Raw genomic sequence first — 19,193 nt, 5'->3', positions numbered from 1 at the left:
AAGATAATTGGACAAAGAGATTATGTTGACACATATGGTAAAATGTTGAAAATTATGGTGCAGAAGCGCATCACTTTCTTTTGAGTCAGTACCTAGTACTAAACAACATATCACAAGCACATGAAAAAAATCGCGGCTTGTCGTTCTCAGAACAGGGAGACACCACACTCAGAACACCAACATCTGGAAACTGAAATACTACTCAAGTTAAGATAAGATGTGGAAAAAATGCAACTCAAACATTCAAGAAAAAGAAATTTGAGACAGGCACTATGCTGAGATAGGAAAAAAAAGTTTCAGCACGAGGTACAAAAGAAACCTTAAGTTACTATGAGGGTCACTCCAAAAGAAATGCACACTATTTTTGTAAAAATACAGTTTTCATTCTGCTTGTGTGAAAGTTTTACAAAGTGTAGATACATCCTTGCCGCTTGTTTTCAAACTTAGTTCAACCTGTTCCCGTGAGTGGCGCCGACACAGCATATCTTCAAGATGGCTGCTACACTTGACGTTCGTCAGAAGCAATGTGCTGTCATAAAATTCCTGTGCTATGAAAACGAGACAGTGGGAAACATCCACAAGAGGTTGCAAAAGGTGTATGGAGATTCTGCTGTCGATCGCAGTACAGTTATTTGGTGGGCAAGCAGGTTACGTGATGAAACCGGGCACAGCAATATTGAGGATTGCCCTCGCAGCGACAGACACTCCACACACTCCAGACAACGTGCAGAGAGTTAACGAATTGGTGACTGCTGACAGACGCATCACAGTGAACGAATTGTCACGCTACGGTGGGATAGGGGAAGGAAGTGTTTGCAGAATACTGAAAGTGTTGGCATTAAAAAAGATTTGTGCCTGGTGGGTTCCCAGGATGTTGAAAGTGGCTCACAAAGAAACAAGAAAAATGGTATGCAGCGAACCTTTGGAACAGTATGAGAATGGTGGAGATGAATTTCTTAGAAGAATTGTGACAGGTGATGAAACATGGCTCCATAATTTTTCACCAGAGACGAAGAGGCAGTCAGTGGAGTGGCATCATGTAAATTCACCCAAGAAAAAAAATTCAAAACCACACCTTCTGCTGGAAAAGTTATGGCTACGGTGTTTTTCGATTCCGAAGGACTCTTGCTTGTGGACATCATGCCAAGTGGAACCACCACAAATTCTGATGCATATGTGACAACACAGAAGAAACTTCAACCTCGACTGAGTCGTGTTCGACTACATCCCCAAAAGCAGGATGTTTTGCTGTTGCACGACAATACACGGCCACATGTCAGTAAAAAAACATGGAAGCGATCACAAAACTCGTATGGACAACACTGAAACACCCGCCTTACAGTCCTGACCTGACTCCATGTGACTATCATCTCTTTGGGAAACTGAAAGACTCTTTATGGAACAAGATTTGAAGATGATGACTCCCTTGTGCACGCTGCCAAACAGTGGCTCCAACAGGTTAGTCCAGAATTTTACCGTGCGGTTATACAGGCGCTGGTTCCAAGATGGCGCAAGCAGTTGAGAGGGATGGAAATTATGTGGAGAAATGAAAATATTGTTCCTAAAGCATGTATATACACACTGTAAAACTTTCAAACATGTAGAATAAAAGATGGATTAAAAAAAAATAGTGTGCATTTCTCTTGGAGTGACCCTCGGATCAATATTATTCGTATCATTTTCCCTTATTTGGCCAATTATCGTTGTACAAGAAGACATTTTAAAACAGAAGCTCTCGGTTTACATTCCTTTATGTGAAGAACAGATATTACTCGCCGTACTAAGATGGCAGTTTTCTTTTTACTCATAAAGAAAAAAGTATAGTATAGTTGATTGAGGCATTAAGAGGTTGGAATGGAAGAGGATTCGTGTCCTGATGTATCCAAATTTCTTTCCACTTTCGCATTTTGTAAAATCGTATGGAATTTCCCATGAAATCTGTAGAGATAATTTCTGTAATATTTGATGTTATAAGTGCGCTCTCCATCATGAGGGAGTTTGTTCCATTAGGTGAACATTTGTAAGATGATGTCCTTCCGGGAGTAGACGTGTATATTTCCTTTTGCCTTACTACAAGTCCGCAGTTATTGAAGTTTTTATTTCTATACGCCACAGACATAACAACATGACTAACATATCGTCAAAAAAGGAAATCTGCATTTTATCAGGTTACCTTCAATTCAGAACGCTGTTGCACGCAGCGACTGTTATATTGACTTGTAAATAATAGATTTCAGCTATCAGTCGTCCTTTTGAAATTTTATCGGCAGATCTAGATTTCAGCTAGAAAATAGCCATTCTCAATGCACTATCATTTTTGATCAATGCATGTAATGCCTGTTGGTCGGGCTTCATCCACAGTTAATTGAATACTAGTATTTGCATTGATCAAAAATGATAGTGCACTGAGAATGGCTAGTTTCTAGCTGAAATCTAGATCTGCCAATAAAATTTCAAAAGGACGACTGATAGCTGAAACCTATTATTTACAAATGTGCCTTTTAGTAGGGCTAACGTATGAATTCCATGCGCATCCATTTGCGTGAACAAATTATATCGTTTGCGAGCCACATAAATCCGACATGTCCGGCTTGAGGGCGCTAAAAGCGCAAAAACACGTTAATCAGCTCCTGGCCTTTGCCGACGGCGCCCTGTGTCCCGTGACGGGTATCCGTCTACGTGCACGTCAGTGTTAGCTGCCTCGTCCCGTGTGGCGACGGCATTAATCCCACAGAAACGCAGAGAGATACTTGGAACAGGGGGTACAACATAATAAACAACCTTCTCGTTATTTGTTAGCTCAACAGGGTCTTATTAACAATTAATGTCAGTGAGATAGTTGAAGCAACATGTGGACTCTCTTCTTCGTCGAATTAGGGCCATTACAAAGACAAAGAGACTATGCTGACACATATGGTAATATGTTGAAAATTATGTTCTTTAGGCAGGGTGTTTATATAAATTCCTTCCATTGTAGTACTGTTTTACGTATTTTGTGATAACTGTAACATAATCAGGGCTTAAAGCATAACTTTATATACTTTTTTCCCATCTCTCCTCTGCCACCCTTTTCATCTCAGATTAGCACTTGCTACCTAAGTCCTCAATTATTTGCTGGATGTATTCCAATCTCTGTCTTTCTCTACAGTTTTTTCCCGCTACAGCTTCCTCTAGATCCACGGACGTCATTTCCTTATGTCTTAACACATGTCCTATCATCCTGTCCCTTCTTCTTGTCAGTGTTTTCCACATATTCCTTTCCTCTCCGAATTTGTGCGCATGTTTGACACTATTAGACTTCTCTTGACCAGGAATGCCCTTTTTGCCCGTCCTTGTCTGCTTTTGACGTCCTTCTTGCTTTGTGCATCACTGTTTATTTTGTTGCCGTGGTAGCAGAATTCCTTATATTCATCTGCTTCGTGACCGTCAATCCTTATGTTAAGTTTCACGCTGTTCTTGTTTCTGCTACTTCCTATTTCTTTCGTCTTTCTTCAATTTACTCTCAGTCCATATTCTGTACACATCAGAATGTTCATTCCATTCAGGAGATATTGAATTCCTCTGCACTTTCACTCAGGATAGCAATGTCATCAGCGAATCGTATCATTGATATTCTTTCACTCTTGATTTCAATTCCACTCTTGAGCCTTTCTCTTATTTCCATAATTGCTTCTTCGATGTACAGATTGAAGAGTAGGGGCGAAAGGCTACATTCTGGTCGTACACCCTCTTTAATTTGAGCGCTTCGTTCTTGGTCGTTGACTCTTATTATTTCCCTTCGGCTCTTGTGCATATTGTATCTTACCCGTCGCTCCTTGTAGCTTACCCCGATTTTTCTCAGAATTTTGAACATATTGCACCATTTTACACTGCCGAACTCTTTTCCCAGATCGACAAATTCTTTCAACGAAACTTGACTTTTCTTTAGTCTTGCTTCTATAATCAACCACAACGTCAGAATTGCCTTTCTGCTGCCTTTATCTTTCCTAAAGCCAAACTGATCGTCATCTAACACATCCTCAATTTTCTTTTCCATTATTTTGTATATTATTCTTGTAAGCAAGTTGAATGCATGAGCTGTTAAGCAGATTGTGCGGTAATTCTCGCACTTGTCAGTCCTTACAGTCTTCATGATTATGTTGATGATATTTTTCAGAAAGTCAGATGCTATGTCGCCAGACTCATACATTCTACACACCAACGTGAATAGTAGTTTTGTTGCCACTTCCCCCAATGACTTTAGAAATTCTGATGGAATGTTATCTATCCCTTCTGCCTTATTTGATCTTAAGTCCTCCTAAACTCTTTTAAATTCTGATTCTAATAGTGGATCTCCTGTTGTTGTTGTGGTCTTCAGTCCTGAGACTGGTTTGATGCAGCTCTCCATGCTACTCTATCCTGTGCAAGCTTCTTCATCTCCCAGTACCTACTGCAACCTACATCCTTCTGAATCTGCTTAGTGTCTTCATCTCTTGGTCTCCCCCTACGATTTTTACCCTCCACGCTGCCCTCCAATACTAAATTGGTGATTCCTTGATGCCTCAGAACATGTCCTACCAGCCGATCCCTTCTTCTGGTCAAGTTGTGCCACAAACTTCTCTTCTCCCCAATCCTATTCAATACTTCCTCATTAGTTATGTGATCTACCCATCTAATCTTCAGCATTCTTCTGTAGCACCACATTTCGAAAGTTTCTATTCTCTTCTTGTCCAAACTATTTACCGTCCATGTTTCACTTCCATACATGGCTACACTCCATACAAATGCTTTCAGAAATGACTTCCTGACACTTAAATCTATACTCGATGTTAACAAATTTCTCTTCTTCAGAAACGCTTTCCTTGCCATTGCCAGTCTACATTTTATATCCTCTCTACTTCGACCATCATCAGTTATTTTGCTCCCCAAATAGCAAAACTCCTTTACTACTTTAAGTGTCTCATTTCCTAATCTAATACCCTCAACATCACCCGACTTAATTCGACTACATTCCATTATCCTCGTTTTGCTTTTGTTGATGTTCATCTTATATCCTCCCTTCAAGACACCATCCATTCCGTTCAACTGCTCTTCCAAGTCCTTTGCTGTCTCTGACAGAATTACAATGTCATCGGCGAACCTCAAAGTTTTTATTTCTTCTCCATGGATTTTAATACCTACTCCGAATTTTTCTTTTGTTTCCTTTACTGCTTGCTCAATATACAGATTGAATAACATTGGGGAGAGGCTACAACCCTGTCTTACTCCCTTCCGAACCACTGCTTCCCTTTCATGTCCCTCGACTCTTATAACTGCCATCTGGTTTCTGTACAAATTGTAAATAGCCTTTCGCTCCCTGTATTTTACCCCTGCCACGTTTAGAATTTGAAAGAGAGTATTCCAGTCAACATTGTCAAAAGCTTTCTCTAAGCCTACAAATGCTAGAAACGTAGGTTTGCCTTTCCTTAATCTTTCTTCTAAGATAAGTCGTAAGGTCAGTATTGCCTCACGTGTTCCAGTATTTCTACGGGATCCAAACTGATCTTCCCCGAGGTCGGCTTCTACTAGTTTTTCCGCTCGTCTGTAAAGAATTCGTGTTAGTATTTTGCAGCTGTGGCTTATTAAACTGATTGTTCGGTAATTTTCACATCTGTCAACACCTGCTTTCTTTGGGATTGGAATTATTATATTCTTCTTGAAGTCTGACCGTATTTCGCCTGTTTCATACATTTTGCTCACCAGATAGTAGAGTTTTGTCAGGACTGGCTCTCCCAAGGCCGTCAGTAGTTCCAATGGAATGTTGTCTACTCCTGGGGCCTTGTTTCGGCTCAGGTCTCTCAGTGCTCTGTCAAACTCTTCACGCAGTATCGTATCTCCCATTTCATCTTCATCTACATCCTCTTTCATTTCCATAATATTGTCCGCAAGTACATCACCCTTGTATAGACCCTCTATATACTCCTTCCACCTTTCTGCTTTCCCTTCTTTGCTTAGAACTGGGTTTCCATCTGAGCTCTTGATGTTCATACAAGTGGTTCTCTTATCTCCAAAGGTCTCTTTAATTTTCCTGTAGGCAGTATCTATCTTACCCCTAGTGAGATAAGCCTCTACATCCTACATTTGTCCTCTAGCCATCCCTGCTTAGCCATTTTGCACTTCCTGTTGATCTCATTTTTGAGACGTTTGTATTCCTTTTTGCCTGCTTCATTTACTGCATTTTTATATTTTCTCCTTTCATCAATTAAATTCAATATTTCTTCTGTTACCCAAGGATTTCTACTAACCCTCGTCTTTTTACCTACTTGATCCTCTGCTGCCTTCACTACTTCATCCCTCAAAGCTACCCATTCTTCTTCTACTGTATTTCTTTCCCCCATTCCTGTCAATTGTTCCTTTATGCTCTCCCTGAAACTCTGTACAACCTCTGGTTCTTTCAGTTTATCCAGGTCCCATCTCCTTAAATTCCCACCTTTTTGCAGTTTCTTCAGTTTTAATCTACAAGTCATAACCAACAGATTGTGGTCAGAGTCCACATATGCCCCTGGAAATGTCTTACAATTTAAAACCTGGTTCCTAAATCTCTGTCTTACCATTATATAATCTATCTGATACCTTTTAGTATCTCCAGGGTTCTTCCACGTATACAACCTTCTATCATGATTCTTAAACCAAGTGTTAGCTATGATTAAGTTGTGCTCTGTGCAAAATTCTACCAGGCGGCTTCCTCTTTCATTTCTTACCCCCAATCCATATTCACCTACTACGTTTCCTTCTCTCCCTTTTCCTACACTCGAATTCCAGTCACCCATGACTATTAAATTTTCGTCTCCCTTCACTATCTGAATAATTTCTTTTATTTCATCATACATTTCTTCAATTTCTTCGTCGTCTGCAGAGCTAGTTGGCATATAAACTTGTACTACTGTAGTAGGTGTGGGCTTCGTATCTATCTTGGCCACAATAATGCGTTCACTATGCTGTTTGTAGTAGCTTACCCGCATTCCTATTTTCCTATTCATTATTAAACCTACTCCTGCATTACCTTTATTCGACTTTGTGTTTATAACCCTGTAGTCACCTGACCAGAAGTCTTGTTCCTCCTGCCACCGAACTTCACTAATTCCCACTATATCTAACTTTAACCTATCCATTTCCCTTTTTAAATTTTCTAACCTACCTGCCCGATTAAGGGATCTGACATTCCACGCTCCGATCCGTAGAACGCCAGTTTTCTTTCTCCTGATAACGACATCCTCTTGAGTAGTCCCCGCCCGGAGATCCGAATGGGGGACTATTTTACCTCCGGAATATTTTACCCAAGAGGATGCCATCATCATTTAATCATACAGTAAAGCTGCATGCCCTCGGGAAAAATTACGGCCGTAGTTTCCCCTTGCTTTCAGCCGTTCGCAGTACCAGCACAGCAAGGCCGTTTTGGTTATTGATACAAGGCTAGATCAGTCAATCATCCAGACTGTTGCCCTTGCACCTACTGAAAAGGCTGCTGCCCCTCTTCAGGAACCACACGTTTGTCTGGCCTCTCAACAGATACCCCTCCGTTGTGGTTGTACCTACGGTACGGTTATCTGTATCGCTGAGACACGCAAGCCTCCACACCAACGGCAAGGTCCATGGTTCATGGGGGGGAGTGGATCTCCTATCTCTTCTAAATCGACTCCTGTTTCTTCTTCTTCTATCACATCAGACCAATCTCCCCCTCATAGAGGCCTTCAATGTGCTCTTTCCATCTATCCGCTCTCTCCTCTGCATTGAACAGTGGAATTCCCGTTGCACAGTTAGTGTTACCACCCTTGCTTTTAATTTCACCGAAGGTTGTTTTGACTTTCCTATATGCTGAGTCAATCCTTCTGACTATCATTTCTTTTTCGATTTGTTCAAATTTTTCATGTAGCCATTTCGTCTTAGCTTCCCTGCACTTCCTGTTTATTTCATTCCTCAGCGCTTGTATTTCTGTATTCCAGAATTTCCCTGATCATTTTTGTACTTCCTTCTTTCATCGATCAACTGAAGTATTTCTTCTGTTACCCATGGTTTCTTTGCAGTTACCTCCGGTGTACCTACGTTTTTCGTTGCAACTTCTGTGATAGCCCTTTTTGAGACGTTCATTCCTTCTCAACTATTCTGCCTACTGAGCTATTTGTTATTGCTGTAACAATAACATTAGGGAACTTAAACATATCTCGTTATTCCTTAGTACTTCCGATTCCCACTTCTTTGTGTACTGGTTCTTCCTGACTAATCTCTTAATCTTCAGTCTACTCTTCATCACTACTACACTGTACTCTGAGTCTATATCTGTTCCTGGGTACGCGTTAGAAACAAATATCTGATTTCGGAACCTCTGTCTGACCATGATGTAATCTAACTAAACCCTTCGCGTATCACCCGGCCTTTTCCAGTATATCTCCTCCTCTTGTGATTCTTGAATAGAGTATTCGCTATGAATAGCTGAAATTTTTTACAGAACCTAATTAGTCTTTTCCTCTATCGTTCCTTGTTGCAACCCTATATTCTCCTGTATGCGTTCCTTCTACTCCTTCCGCTACAACTGCATTCCAGTTCCCAATGACTATTATATTTTCATCTTCCTTTACGTGCTGTATTACCCTTTTAATATCCTCGTATACTTTCTCCATCTCTTCATCTTTAGCTTGAGGCGTAGGCATGTATGCCCTCAAATGTTGTTGTCGGTGTTGGTTTGCTATTGGTTCTGATAAGAACAACCCAATCGCTGAGCAGTTCACAGTAATACACTCTGCCCCACCTTCTTATTCCTAACGAATCCTACTACCATTATACCATTTTCTGCCGCCGTTGACATTACCCTGTACTCATCAGACCGGAAATACCTGTCTTCTTTCCATTTCACTTCACTACGCCCACTATATTTAGATTAAGCCTCTGCATTCCCCTTTTCAGATTTTCTAGCTTCCCTACATTTTCAAGCTTCTGGCATTCCACGCCCGACTCGTAGGACGTTATCCTTTCGTTGTTTATTCAATACTTTTTTCATGGTGACCTTCACCTTGGCAGTCCCCTCCCGGAAATCCTAATGCGGGACTATTCCGTAGTCTTTTGCCAATGGAGGGATCATCCTGAGACTTTTTCATTTACGGGCCACATGCTCTGTGGGTACACGTTACGTGTCTTTATTGCAATTGCTTCCATGGCCTCCTGCACCCTCACGCCGTTGACCGTTGCTGATTCTTCCACCTTTAGGGACAGCTAGCCACCCCAAGGACAAGAGAGTGCCCTGAACCTATGTCCGCACCTCCGCCCTCTTTGGCAAGGCCGTTGGCAGAAAGAGGGCGACTTATTATGCCGGAATTATTCGCCGGCCAGTGCTGATTATTAATCAAAATTTAAGAGGTGGTGGGTTTTGAACCTTATTATTAATCATAGACGCTATTCCCCTTTTTTAAATTTTGTTCGGTACTGTTTGTTGAGTTTGGTCTGGGCGGACGCCATATGACATCCGTTCAAGTTGATCGTTGATTTCTTTACTCAGTTTTTGTTACAGAGGGCCGCACGCTGAGCTACCGTACCGATATAGTTACTCAGAACCCCTAAATCATAGGTGATATATATATACTCTTTATATTATACATTCTATACATTTCTGAAATGCTTTCTCAATATAGAGGATGAACTACACTGGTGACAAGTTACATCCCTGAGTTACTCCTGTCTGTACATAATCCACTTATACCTCACCAATTCCGTGTATACAATTAAAACCTCAGTTTACTGAAATGGCTGGTAGTAAGGAGAAAGGCGCTGATTTTGCACTAATGGTGTTAGGTTATAAGGTTATTTGAAATAATACTAACATAGCTCTTTTCTCCCCTGTAGTCCTTTGTTGTTGTTTGTCGACCCTACACAAGAGTCATCGTAAAACGGTACCAGCCTTCATGTAGTTCACATGAAATGAAGCAGATTACAGAAAGGATTGTTTGTATAATCAGTTATAAAAATTATCAACGTGCTTACACTGTGTCCAAAATCCATGAGAACTGGTCTTCTCCGGAAATGAGAAAACAAGTAAGATTACATGGGGCGTTCAATAAGCGATGAAACATATATTTTTCTCGACCAATTTCGGTTGTAAAAATTCAGAATTTGTTTTGGAATATCGTGGAATATTCCCTCTTCAGCCCCTATAGTTTCATGAAGTTCCGACAGGTGGAGGTGCTGTAGCTAGCCTTCGAAATGGTGTCTGTAACGGAGATGCGTTCCAAACAGGGCGCTGTCACTAAGTTCCTTTCGGCGGAAAATAACAGCAGTGCAGATATTCATAGGCGCTCGCTGCATGTTTACGATGACCTGGGAGTGAACAGTGGGTGAGGAGTCTGTCATCACTGCAAGAAGGTCGCACAAACCAGTCCGTTGTCCCGCGTGCCGGCCTGTGCACACAGTTGTGACTCTTGCAGCGAAGAAACGACTTTCAGCGTGTCCGTCGCCACAAAAATGCAAACGAACTTCTGCTTTCCATATCAACGCAAGGCCTCACACAATTCTGCGCACCCGAGAGGAGCTCACGAAACTTCATCGAACTGATGTTCTTCTTCTACCCTGCAGTCCGCATCTCGCACCTTTCGTCTTCCATCTGTTTGGACTAATGAAGGACGTACTCCGCAGAGAGGAGTACTTGGATTATGGGGAAGTTATTGATGCTGGGAGGTCTTTGACTTCTGCCAGTGGAGTGGTACCATGCAGGCATACAGGTTCTCTCCCCCTGTAAGGTGGGGTAAGGCAGTCGCAATGAACGGAAATTATGATGAAGAATAGGGATTTGTATCCACACGAGTGGGGAATAACATGTTGATTGGGTTCCTGAATAAAACCAATCTGCTTTCAGAAGAAAATGTGTTGAGTTGCTGATTGAACGCCTGTATACAGAGTTGCCACAGTGTTTAGAACTTCCACATCTAGTACTCACACGGAATCGGAGATCTCCCACAGGCGGCGTGGCGAACGGTATGCCGAGGAACTGGTTGTAGAGAGCGCCGTTCAGTGACGTGGCCACCACGCCCCTCAGGTCGCCGTTCTCAACAGTCACGACCACGTCGTCTCCCTGTAACAAGTTCTCTGCTCAACACTGCGATGACTGGTGACGCGTCGAACGCGCGTGCAAAACCTATCAACCAAACTTTAGAAATAAATACAATGAAACATCACTCTGTATGCGTCCCCCGAGGTCAGACCGACAACCATCAACCCATTAGAAGTCTTTTCTTCCCTCTCCACGGGGTCGGCGTGTTAATCTATATTTGGCAATGTTAGTTATAGAGTGTGGCTGAGTGTCCTTCCTGTTGTCACTATTTACCCCTCGAGCCGGAATTTGTATACCCCAACTGTCTGTGCCTAGTAATAGCAACGCTAAAGCATGACAACGTTTACCGTACGTTTGCGAACAGTGTAACTGAAGCAGTCATGAGTATCAGAGCGCGGTATTCACCTAGCCGGACGCAGGAAACCGCTTAAAAACTACATCCAGGGTGGCCAGAACAGCCGGCCGAAGTGGTCGAGCGGTTCTAGACGCTTCAGTCTGAAACCGCGCGACCGCTACGGTCGCAGGTTCGAATCCTACCTCGGGCATGGATGTGTGAGATGTCCTTAGGTTAGTTAGGTTTAAGTAGTTCTAAGTTCTAGGGGACTGATGACCTCAGAAGTTAAGTCCCATAGTGCTCAGAGCCACTTGAACGTTTTTTTTTTTTTTTTTTTCGAACCTCGTCGTGAAGGGTGCACACCGGGGCATAAACGAACCTCGTCGTGAAGGGTGCACACCGGGGCATAAATTTTTATATTTAAAATTTTTATATTTAAAATTAATTCATACCAAGTGCACCGTAAATTTTAAAATATGTTAAAACCACGATTTACTGCAAGGGTGTCTGGTGCATCCTAGGGCTCGAACGTAACCGATGTAATACTATAATAATTAGCTACGGAATAGTGGTCCTGTTAGTTTCGGCAAGTATCACAGACGACATTAATATCACGTAAAATAGTATTTTCAACGAAATTTCTCTTCGTAACACGGTTCGTTTATGGTGAACAGTATGAAAACACGGGCCTGTCTCTCGTCTGTCATTTCGCTTGTTCTTTTGTACGAAGTAAAACGTGAGTACTACAAAATGACAAACAAACGTATTTACACGTATAGAACAGGGTCGAAAAGCAATCCCAGTCGTGCAAAAACGCTTCGATCGGTAAGCGGAAGCCATTTAATCGACATAATTGCGTCAAAATGAGTCTTTCAACATCGACGAGAAAAAGGCCTTCTGAACGGTGCTACCACTGCGGATTAAACATTTGTTCACTTTCAATATTAAAAGACACAGGTTGAAACTTTAAACGTTTGTTTTTTCGAAACAACGTTTTCAAGTTGGTGAGAGTTGTACCTCATTAAATATACATTCAGTTGAATTATAACTTCTTGTAACTTGAGTCGGCGTTTTCTATGCTGTAGTACGTAGGATTTTTGTGATATATTTTAATTTCGATTTTTTGCACACATTCTTATAATGACTTTTGTGTCGAAAACACTGACTTTCATCAAATTGTGCAATAAATTGCAGAGAATGTTCCAAGTTGCAATATTAATTTTCCTTATTACTTGACGACTAATTTCGAGCATAAGCTCATCCACTAAGCTATGCAGTAACATTCATTACGACAGCCACATGCCTATTAATTGCACTTAAACACATTTTGTAAATTAGAGCATGGCTTAGTTAGGTGAATGAACTTCAGTCCTGCATTAATTAACAACACGTGATTAACTGGAATGAGTAGACATGTCGCTGTTATAACAGATGTTAGTGCACAGCTTAGTGGATGATTTGACAATGACCTTGGGCTTGAAAATAGTCATCAAGTAATAAATAAAATTAATATTGCAACTTCGACGGCTCCCCTAAACCACAGTTGCTGACGTCATGCCTTCCAGAATCTTGGAAATTACTAAACTGACTTTCATTTCAGAGTGCTGCCACTTTGTTCGAAACCATTTTTTTTTAAAAAAAGCACCTACGTACCTCGTTATACCTACATCAATAGTTTCAAAGCAGTCTTTAAAATTCAGTGCTAGGTTGAAAATTGTGGCGTTCAGATCTACCACCAATCGCCTTCGCGCTCCGTGAAGGCCCTTCGTTCATGTCGTGTAGTGTCCTTTGTGTGCAAACATTTTACTTGATAAAATACTTAATTCAATATTAAGCGTATACAACAAAGGTCTAAAGTCAGTTTTGTGATGTGTTTGTTGTTTTAGCGAAAAAAATCATTAATGTCGGTTCCAAAATAGAACCATTACCTGGTCTACACCCTTAATCCAAGGGCTGTGCATCTCCATGAAACCCGGAAGCGGTTTAAAGAGAAGAGCAGACGTCACATCCCAGTTGTGCTAATATGATTTAAGAAGTTTATTTAGTTGGTGTAAACCACTGCAGGGGACTCCGAGGACCGTTCATTAAAGCCTTCTTGTCATCCGCTAGTAGGGAGCCATTCCACATTTTCTACCAACAGCGCCAGTGAATACGCACTAACGGTCAGTGACAAGCACGCTCATAGTTCTTCAGTGATGCACTTCAAATGGCTCAAATGGCTCTGAGCACTATGGGACTTAACATCTGAGGTCATCAGTCCCCTAGACTTAGAACTTCTTAAACCTAACTAACCTAAGGACATCATACACATCCATGCCCGAGGCAGGATTCGAACCTGCGGCCTTAGCAGCAGCGCGGTTCCAGACTGAAGCGCCTATAACCGCTCGGCCACATCAGCCGGCAGTGACGCATTAATTGAAACTGTTAGAACTATGACGGTCCGTTTCGGACATTCCATACCTCAGCAAGCAGTCTACCTTCCTACTGGTATCGCTCCTCCAGAATTAACAGAGGAGAACATGACAGGAAGAAGCAGACGTCTCATCATAGGCATTACGATGCCCAAACATCCCACCATCGCTCCATGTCTCACATCGAGGAAGAGCTTCATCAAGAGAATCACACCTCTGGAGGCCACACATATACAACTTTGGAAGTAATCTACCCCAGAACATCAAAAATTTGATACAAAAAAAAAAAAGTCGTAAGTGAAGACCATTTACAATACGGAAATTAGGGAACACTCAATAGGCTGACTAAAGTGAAATGGGAATATAATGATGAAGGCGATTACGGAAAAGTCTAGACTCCAGAAAATTTTCCCTCCTGCTGAAATCTAGACGAAGCTGAGCTACAGCTTAGATTTATTACATGAATGTTGTGGAACATTGCAAAATTAAGAGTTATTTCTCTATGGACTCAAAAAATGAAGAAAGTATATGAGCTGCTGCTTTGCCTTTTATAAATTTGATGTCTAATAGGACTGGATAAGACCTCAATAAAAATCAACAACAGTGCGGCCGAACACTTCCGGTATAAGAAGTCATCCTCTTTTTGACGACGGTCTTACCAAGAGGGAGGAGGGGTGGACAGAGGTACAGAGCACTCTTTTGCCCTTGGGCTGGAAAATTGTCTCTAAATGGCGGATGAATCAGCAATCATCGACGGGATGAAGATGCGGAAGGCCGTGGGACCAATACATTAAATACAAATAATGTGTATTCATACAATGGCCTGTAACTGAAAAAGTGTCGTGAAGATATATCTAAGGCTAAAGGTTTCGTATTGGTCCTCCATTCGGATCTCTGGACGAGGACTACCAAAATGGAGGTGACCATGACAAAAAGGTGAACTAACAAAGGAAAGGCTAATATTCTACATATCGAAGCGTCTGAAGGTAAAGTTGGAGTACCTAAGGCTCATTCTAGATGTAGTTGGAGTCAGTGAAGTTAAATGAAAAGAAGACATATATACCTATTTCGACGAGCATGGGGTAATAGAGCATGGGCTAATATCAACAGCAACTGAAAATGTTAAAACGAGAGAACGATTCGCTATGAAGGGAAAGGTAGATTACTGAGTTAATTTGAACATTTCAGTGATAGGATTGTTCCCATCAGAATCGACAGCAAACTGACGCTGATAGGAATAGTCCATGTATACGTGCCGACGTCGTAAGCGGAAGAGACAGAGAATTTATTTCAGGCTATTGGAAAGGTATTTCAGTACGTAAAGGGCAATAATCATGGGGGATTGGAAAGCAGTTGTAAGATAAGTAGCAAAGAAAGCTTTACAGGAGAATTTGTCTTTGGGAGTAGGAACAAGAGAGGAGAAAGACTAATTGAGTTCAGCAATAAATTTAAGCTAACAACAGCGACTACATTCTTCGAGAATCACAAGATGAGGGGTTATACTTGGAAAAGGCCTGCAGACAGGGAAGATCCCATCTTAATTACATCATGGTCAAACAGAGTTTCCGAAATCCGATATTGGATTGTAAGGCCTATGCAGTAGCAGATATAGACTTGTAAGTTGGTGGTGATGAAGGGTAGACTGCTGTATATGAGAGTCTTACGGAACTATTAATGTGAAAGGACGTGGGATATCGAAATAATGAGGAATGATAAGATGCTTTTCAAATACGTTAGCGATCATGGTATTGTAATAATGAATACCACGGCAGGCACTACTGTTGAATAGGCGTTAGCGTTTGTAGAAAGAGCAATCACAGATGTTGGAGAGGAAAACATAGGTATTAGGAAGGTAACAATGAAGAAACCACGGGGATCAAAAGAAATACTTTGATTGGTCAACTAAAGGAGAAAGTACAAAAATATTTAGGGAAAGAGCGAAATACAACAATATAAATCACTTGGGAATGACATAAATAGAAAGTGTAGGGAAGCCAGGCCGAAATGACTGAAGGTGAAATGTGATCAAATCGAAAAACAAATTACTGCCGCAAGGTCTGATTTTCCACAAGGAAAATTTCAGTTCAACTTTCTGTGAGATTAAAAGGAAGAGCGCCAACACTCAGAGTGCAATCGGAATTTCCGAGCAGGGAGTGGAGAGTTGGAAGTTGTATTGAAGGTGTCTATGAGAACGAGGAATTCTCTGCTGATTTGATAGAAGAAGAAATTAAGGTCGATAGAAATGAGATAGGGGATTGAGTACTAGAGTCAGAATTTAAAAGAGCGCTGGGTGACTTGAGATTAAATAAGTCAGAAGGGATATACAAGGTAAGACAATAAAGTAATGAGACTGATGTGAAGAAAATGTTGCTTACTGTTTCAGTCAAGTTTAGTGTTGTCTCCTTCAAAGTAGTTCCCTTCTGATTGTACACACTTTTCCAGCGCTTCTGCCATTGATGGTAACATTTCTGGAACTCTTCTTCTGTAATATCCTCCAAGACCCTCATCACAGCTTTTTGGACATCTTGTGTTGTTTGAAAATGGTGTCCCATGACCGCCGTCTTGACTCTTGGAAATAGAAAACAGTCGCACGGAGCGATATCTGGTGAATAAGGTGGCTGTGGTAGTACTGAAATTGGTTTTGAGGTTAAAAATTGCTGTACTGACAGAGCAGTATGGGAAGGTGCATTATCGCAACGCAGAATCCAATTATCAGCAATGTTGGCACAGACACGAAGAACTTTTTTACGAAGTCTTTCTAAAATTTCTTTTGGTAATATTGGTTAATGGTTTGTCCAGGAGACACCCACCCACTCTTTATGAACAAGTTGGCCAAGTTGACATCCGTCCGTGAGGTTGATAGTCGTCCACTGCGGTCTTCATCTTCAACATTCGTTCTGCCTTCACTAAACATTTTATGCCAATGAAAAACTTGACCTCTTGTCATAACAACCTCTTCAAAAGCCTTCTGCAGTTTACCATAAGTTGTCGTTACGTTTTCACCCAATTTAACGCAAAAAGAAACGGCATACCATTGCACACTGTTATGCGATTCCATTTCCGTGATGAGAGACACAAACACAAGTTAACTTATTACAGCTCAACTCACGACTGAGCAGTTGCATCGATGTGCAGCTTGGACTAGAAGCAGCTTATAGACCAAGGTAAAAGATATTGTGCCTACGCAAGCCTGCAGGGTTGCCACATCTTGCAAAGAAAATCAGTCTCATTACTTTATTGTCACACCTCGTATAAGATCCAATCGAAATCTGTGAGTTTATTGGGGAAAGCACAACCAAACAACTATTTAAGAAGAATCTATGATACTGCCGACATACCACCAGACTTATGGAGAAAAACTTACCTGCACAATTCCGAAGATTTCAAGAGCTGATAAGTGCGACAACCATATCACAATCAGCGTAACACCTTGTGCATCGAAATTGCTGACAACAATAATATTAAGGAGGATGGAGGAAAAAGTTGAGGATGTGCTAGATGACGATCGTTTTGGCTTTAGGAAAGATAAAGGCACCAGGGTAGCAGCCCTGGCGTTGCACTTGGTAATGCAAGCAAGACTAAAGAAAAGCCAGGACGCATTCATAGTATTTTTCGACTTGGAGAAAGCATTCGGCAATGTAAAATGGTGCAAGATGTTTGAAATCCTGAGAAAAATAGGAGTAAGCATTGGGAAGGACGGATAATATACAGTACAAGTATGTACAACTGTCAAGAGGTAACACTAAGACTGGGAACGCAAGAGTAAAGTGCTCGGATTAAGAAGCGTGTAAGACATGCACGCTATCTTTCGGCCCTTCTGTTCTATCTAAACAGCGAAGAAGCAATGAAAGAAATAATAGGAAGGTTCGAGAGTGGGATAGAAACTCAGCATGAAAGGATATCAGTGATAAAATTCAGTGACGATGTTCCTATCGTCGGTAAAGCTGAAGAAGAATTATAGGACCTGTTGAATGGAAAGAATCCAGTGAGAACAGACAATAGTGTGAGAGCAAACAGAAGAAAGGCGAAAATAATGAGAAGTAACAGAAATGAGAGTAGCAAGAAACTTAACGTAAGAATTGGTGATCACAATGTAGGTGAAGTTAAGAAATTCTGCTACCTTGGAAGCAAAATAGCCTATGACGGAAAAACAGGGAGGTCATAAAAAGCAGACTATCACTGGCAGGAAGGGCATTCCTTGCCGAGATAAGTCTGCTAGTTTCAAACACAGACCTTCATCTGAGAAAGAAATGTTTGAGAACGTACATCTGAAGAACAGCGTTGTATGCTAGTGAATCATGGACTGTGAAAAAACCGAAAAAAAGAGAATCGAAGTATTCTAGATGTGGCGCTACTGTGAGATGAAGAGGTTGTGGCACAGGAGGGGAAATCATTGTGAGCCGCATCGAAACAGTCAAAAGACTGATGATTGTAAAAACCTGTAACAGGACCTTATATTTTAATCCTGCACTCATGATAACACATTGACGTATTGTTAAATGCAATCTCGTAAGCAAAACTATATTGCTCTGCCATCTATTGGCGACAGGCAGTATTACTTCGTCAGGTAATTTTAAGTGTAGGGATGTGTGTTGATTGTGATTTTTGTTATGAGATGTATGAGGAAATCAGGAACTACGAATGTGCATGTAGAAAGAAAAAAAGTATAATGTACTAAGTGAAAAGATTTAGAAGGCAGCTAAATCTTTCAGAGTGTGTTCATAACTTAATTGTTGGAAACTTACGGGAAGAGACTACGGCGTAGGAGTTCGTTTCGAAGATTGCTTCCAAGTATACCACACTGAAACTTCATGTTAAAGCGTTATGTACGTTTCAAACGTAAGAAATGTCTGCTCTGTGTCAGCACTAGAGCACTGTCAACCTGCTAGAAGATTAAGCGCGAAAACGAGAACTGCTGACTTCAAGGGTTAGCTTTACTAGATTCGTTGTCGATTAACGTACCTCCTGAACCATGGAACGGCGCGGAACAGCCGTTACCCTCGCGGAGAAAGCGGCAGCAATCAGCAGCAGCGTAATGGAGAACATGTTTACGTTTGGGAGAACACATTCGTGCTGTCGATATATACCTACATGTCTCAGAGGAATTATCTTTCGTCTGATTTAGGATAAGATAAACCCGGGAAGTACCTTAGTTTCAAGTATCTCATATCTAGTTCGAGGAAAAATATTATCTCTTTCCTAGTATAGTCAATATTTATTTATTTAATCTGATCTGATTAGGGTCATCAGGACGTCTCTTACATCGAACAAGGGTTTCAAAGATACAGTATGCCATCATTTTGTTTTCTTTAAGTCTATCCCACATGCAAAGCCGTTAGCAGTGGATTTATAGGTTACATTAGGCTGGCAATGTGTGCTTATTCGCTGTTTCATT

General features: G+C 41.2%; 1 protein-coding gene across 1 annotated transcript in view; it reads right to left on the bottom strand.

Annotated features, from left to right (window-relative positions):
• LOC126095550 (juvenile hormone esterase-like) overlaps window positions 1-18,844 on the bottom strand; it is a 99,565-nt gene extending 80,721 nt beyond the window's left edge. Inside the window, exons 1-2 of the mRNA XM_049910329.1 lie at window positions 18,761-18,844; window positions 10,940-11,074 (exon numbers count right to left, since the gene is read on the bottom strand). Of these exons, the coding sequence (XP_049766286.1) occupies window positions 10,940-11,074; window positions 18,761-18,844 (219 nt within the window). The remainder of the gene's footprint in view (window positions 1-10,939; window positions 11,075-18,760) is intronic.
• Window positions 18,845-19,193: the final 349 nt, after the last annotated feature.

This window comes from Schistocerca cancellata, chromosome 8 (genome assembly GCF_023864275.1).
Source record: "Schistocerca cancellata isolate TAMUIC-IGC-003103 chromosome 8, iqSchCanc2.1, whole genome shotgun sequence".
Classification (NCBI taxonomy): domain Eukaryota; kingdom Metazoa; phylum Arthropoda; class Insecta; order Orthoptera; family Acrididae; genus Schistocerca; species Schistocerca cancellata.
Note: the sequence above shows the minus strand (reverse complement) of the source record. Positions and strands in the feature narration are given on the sequence as shown.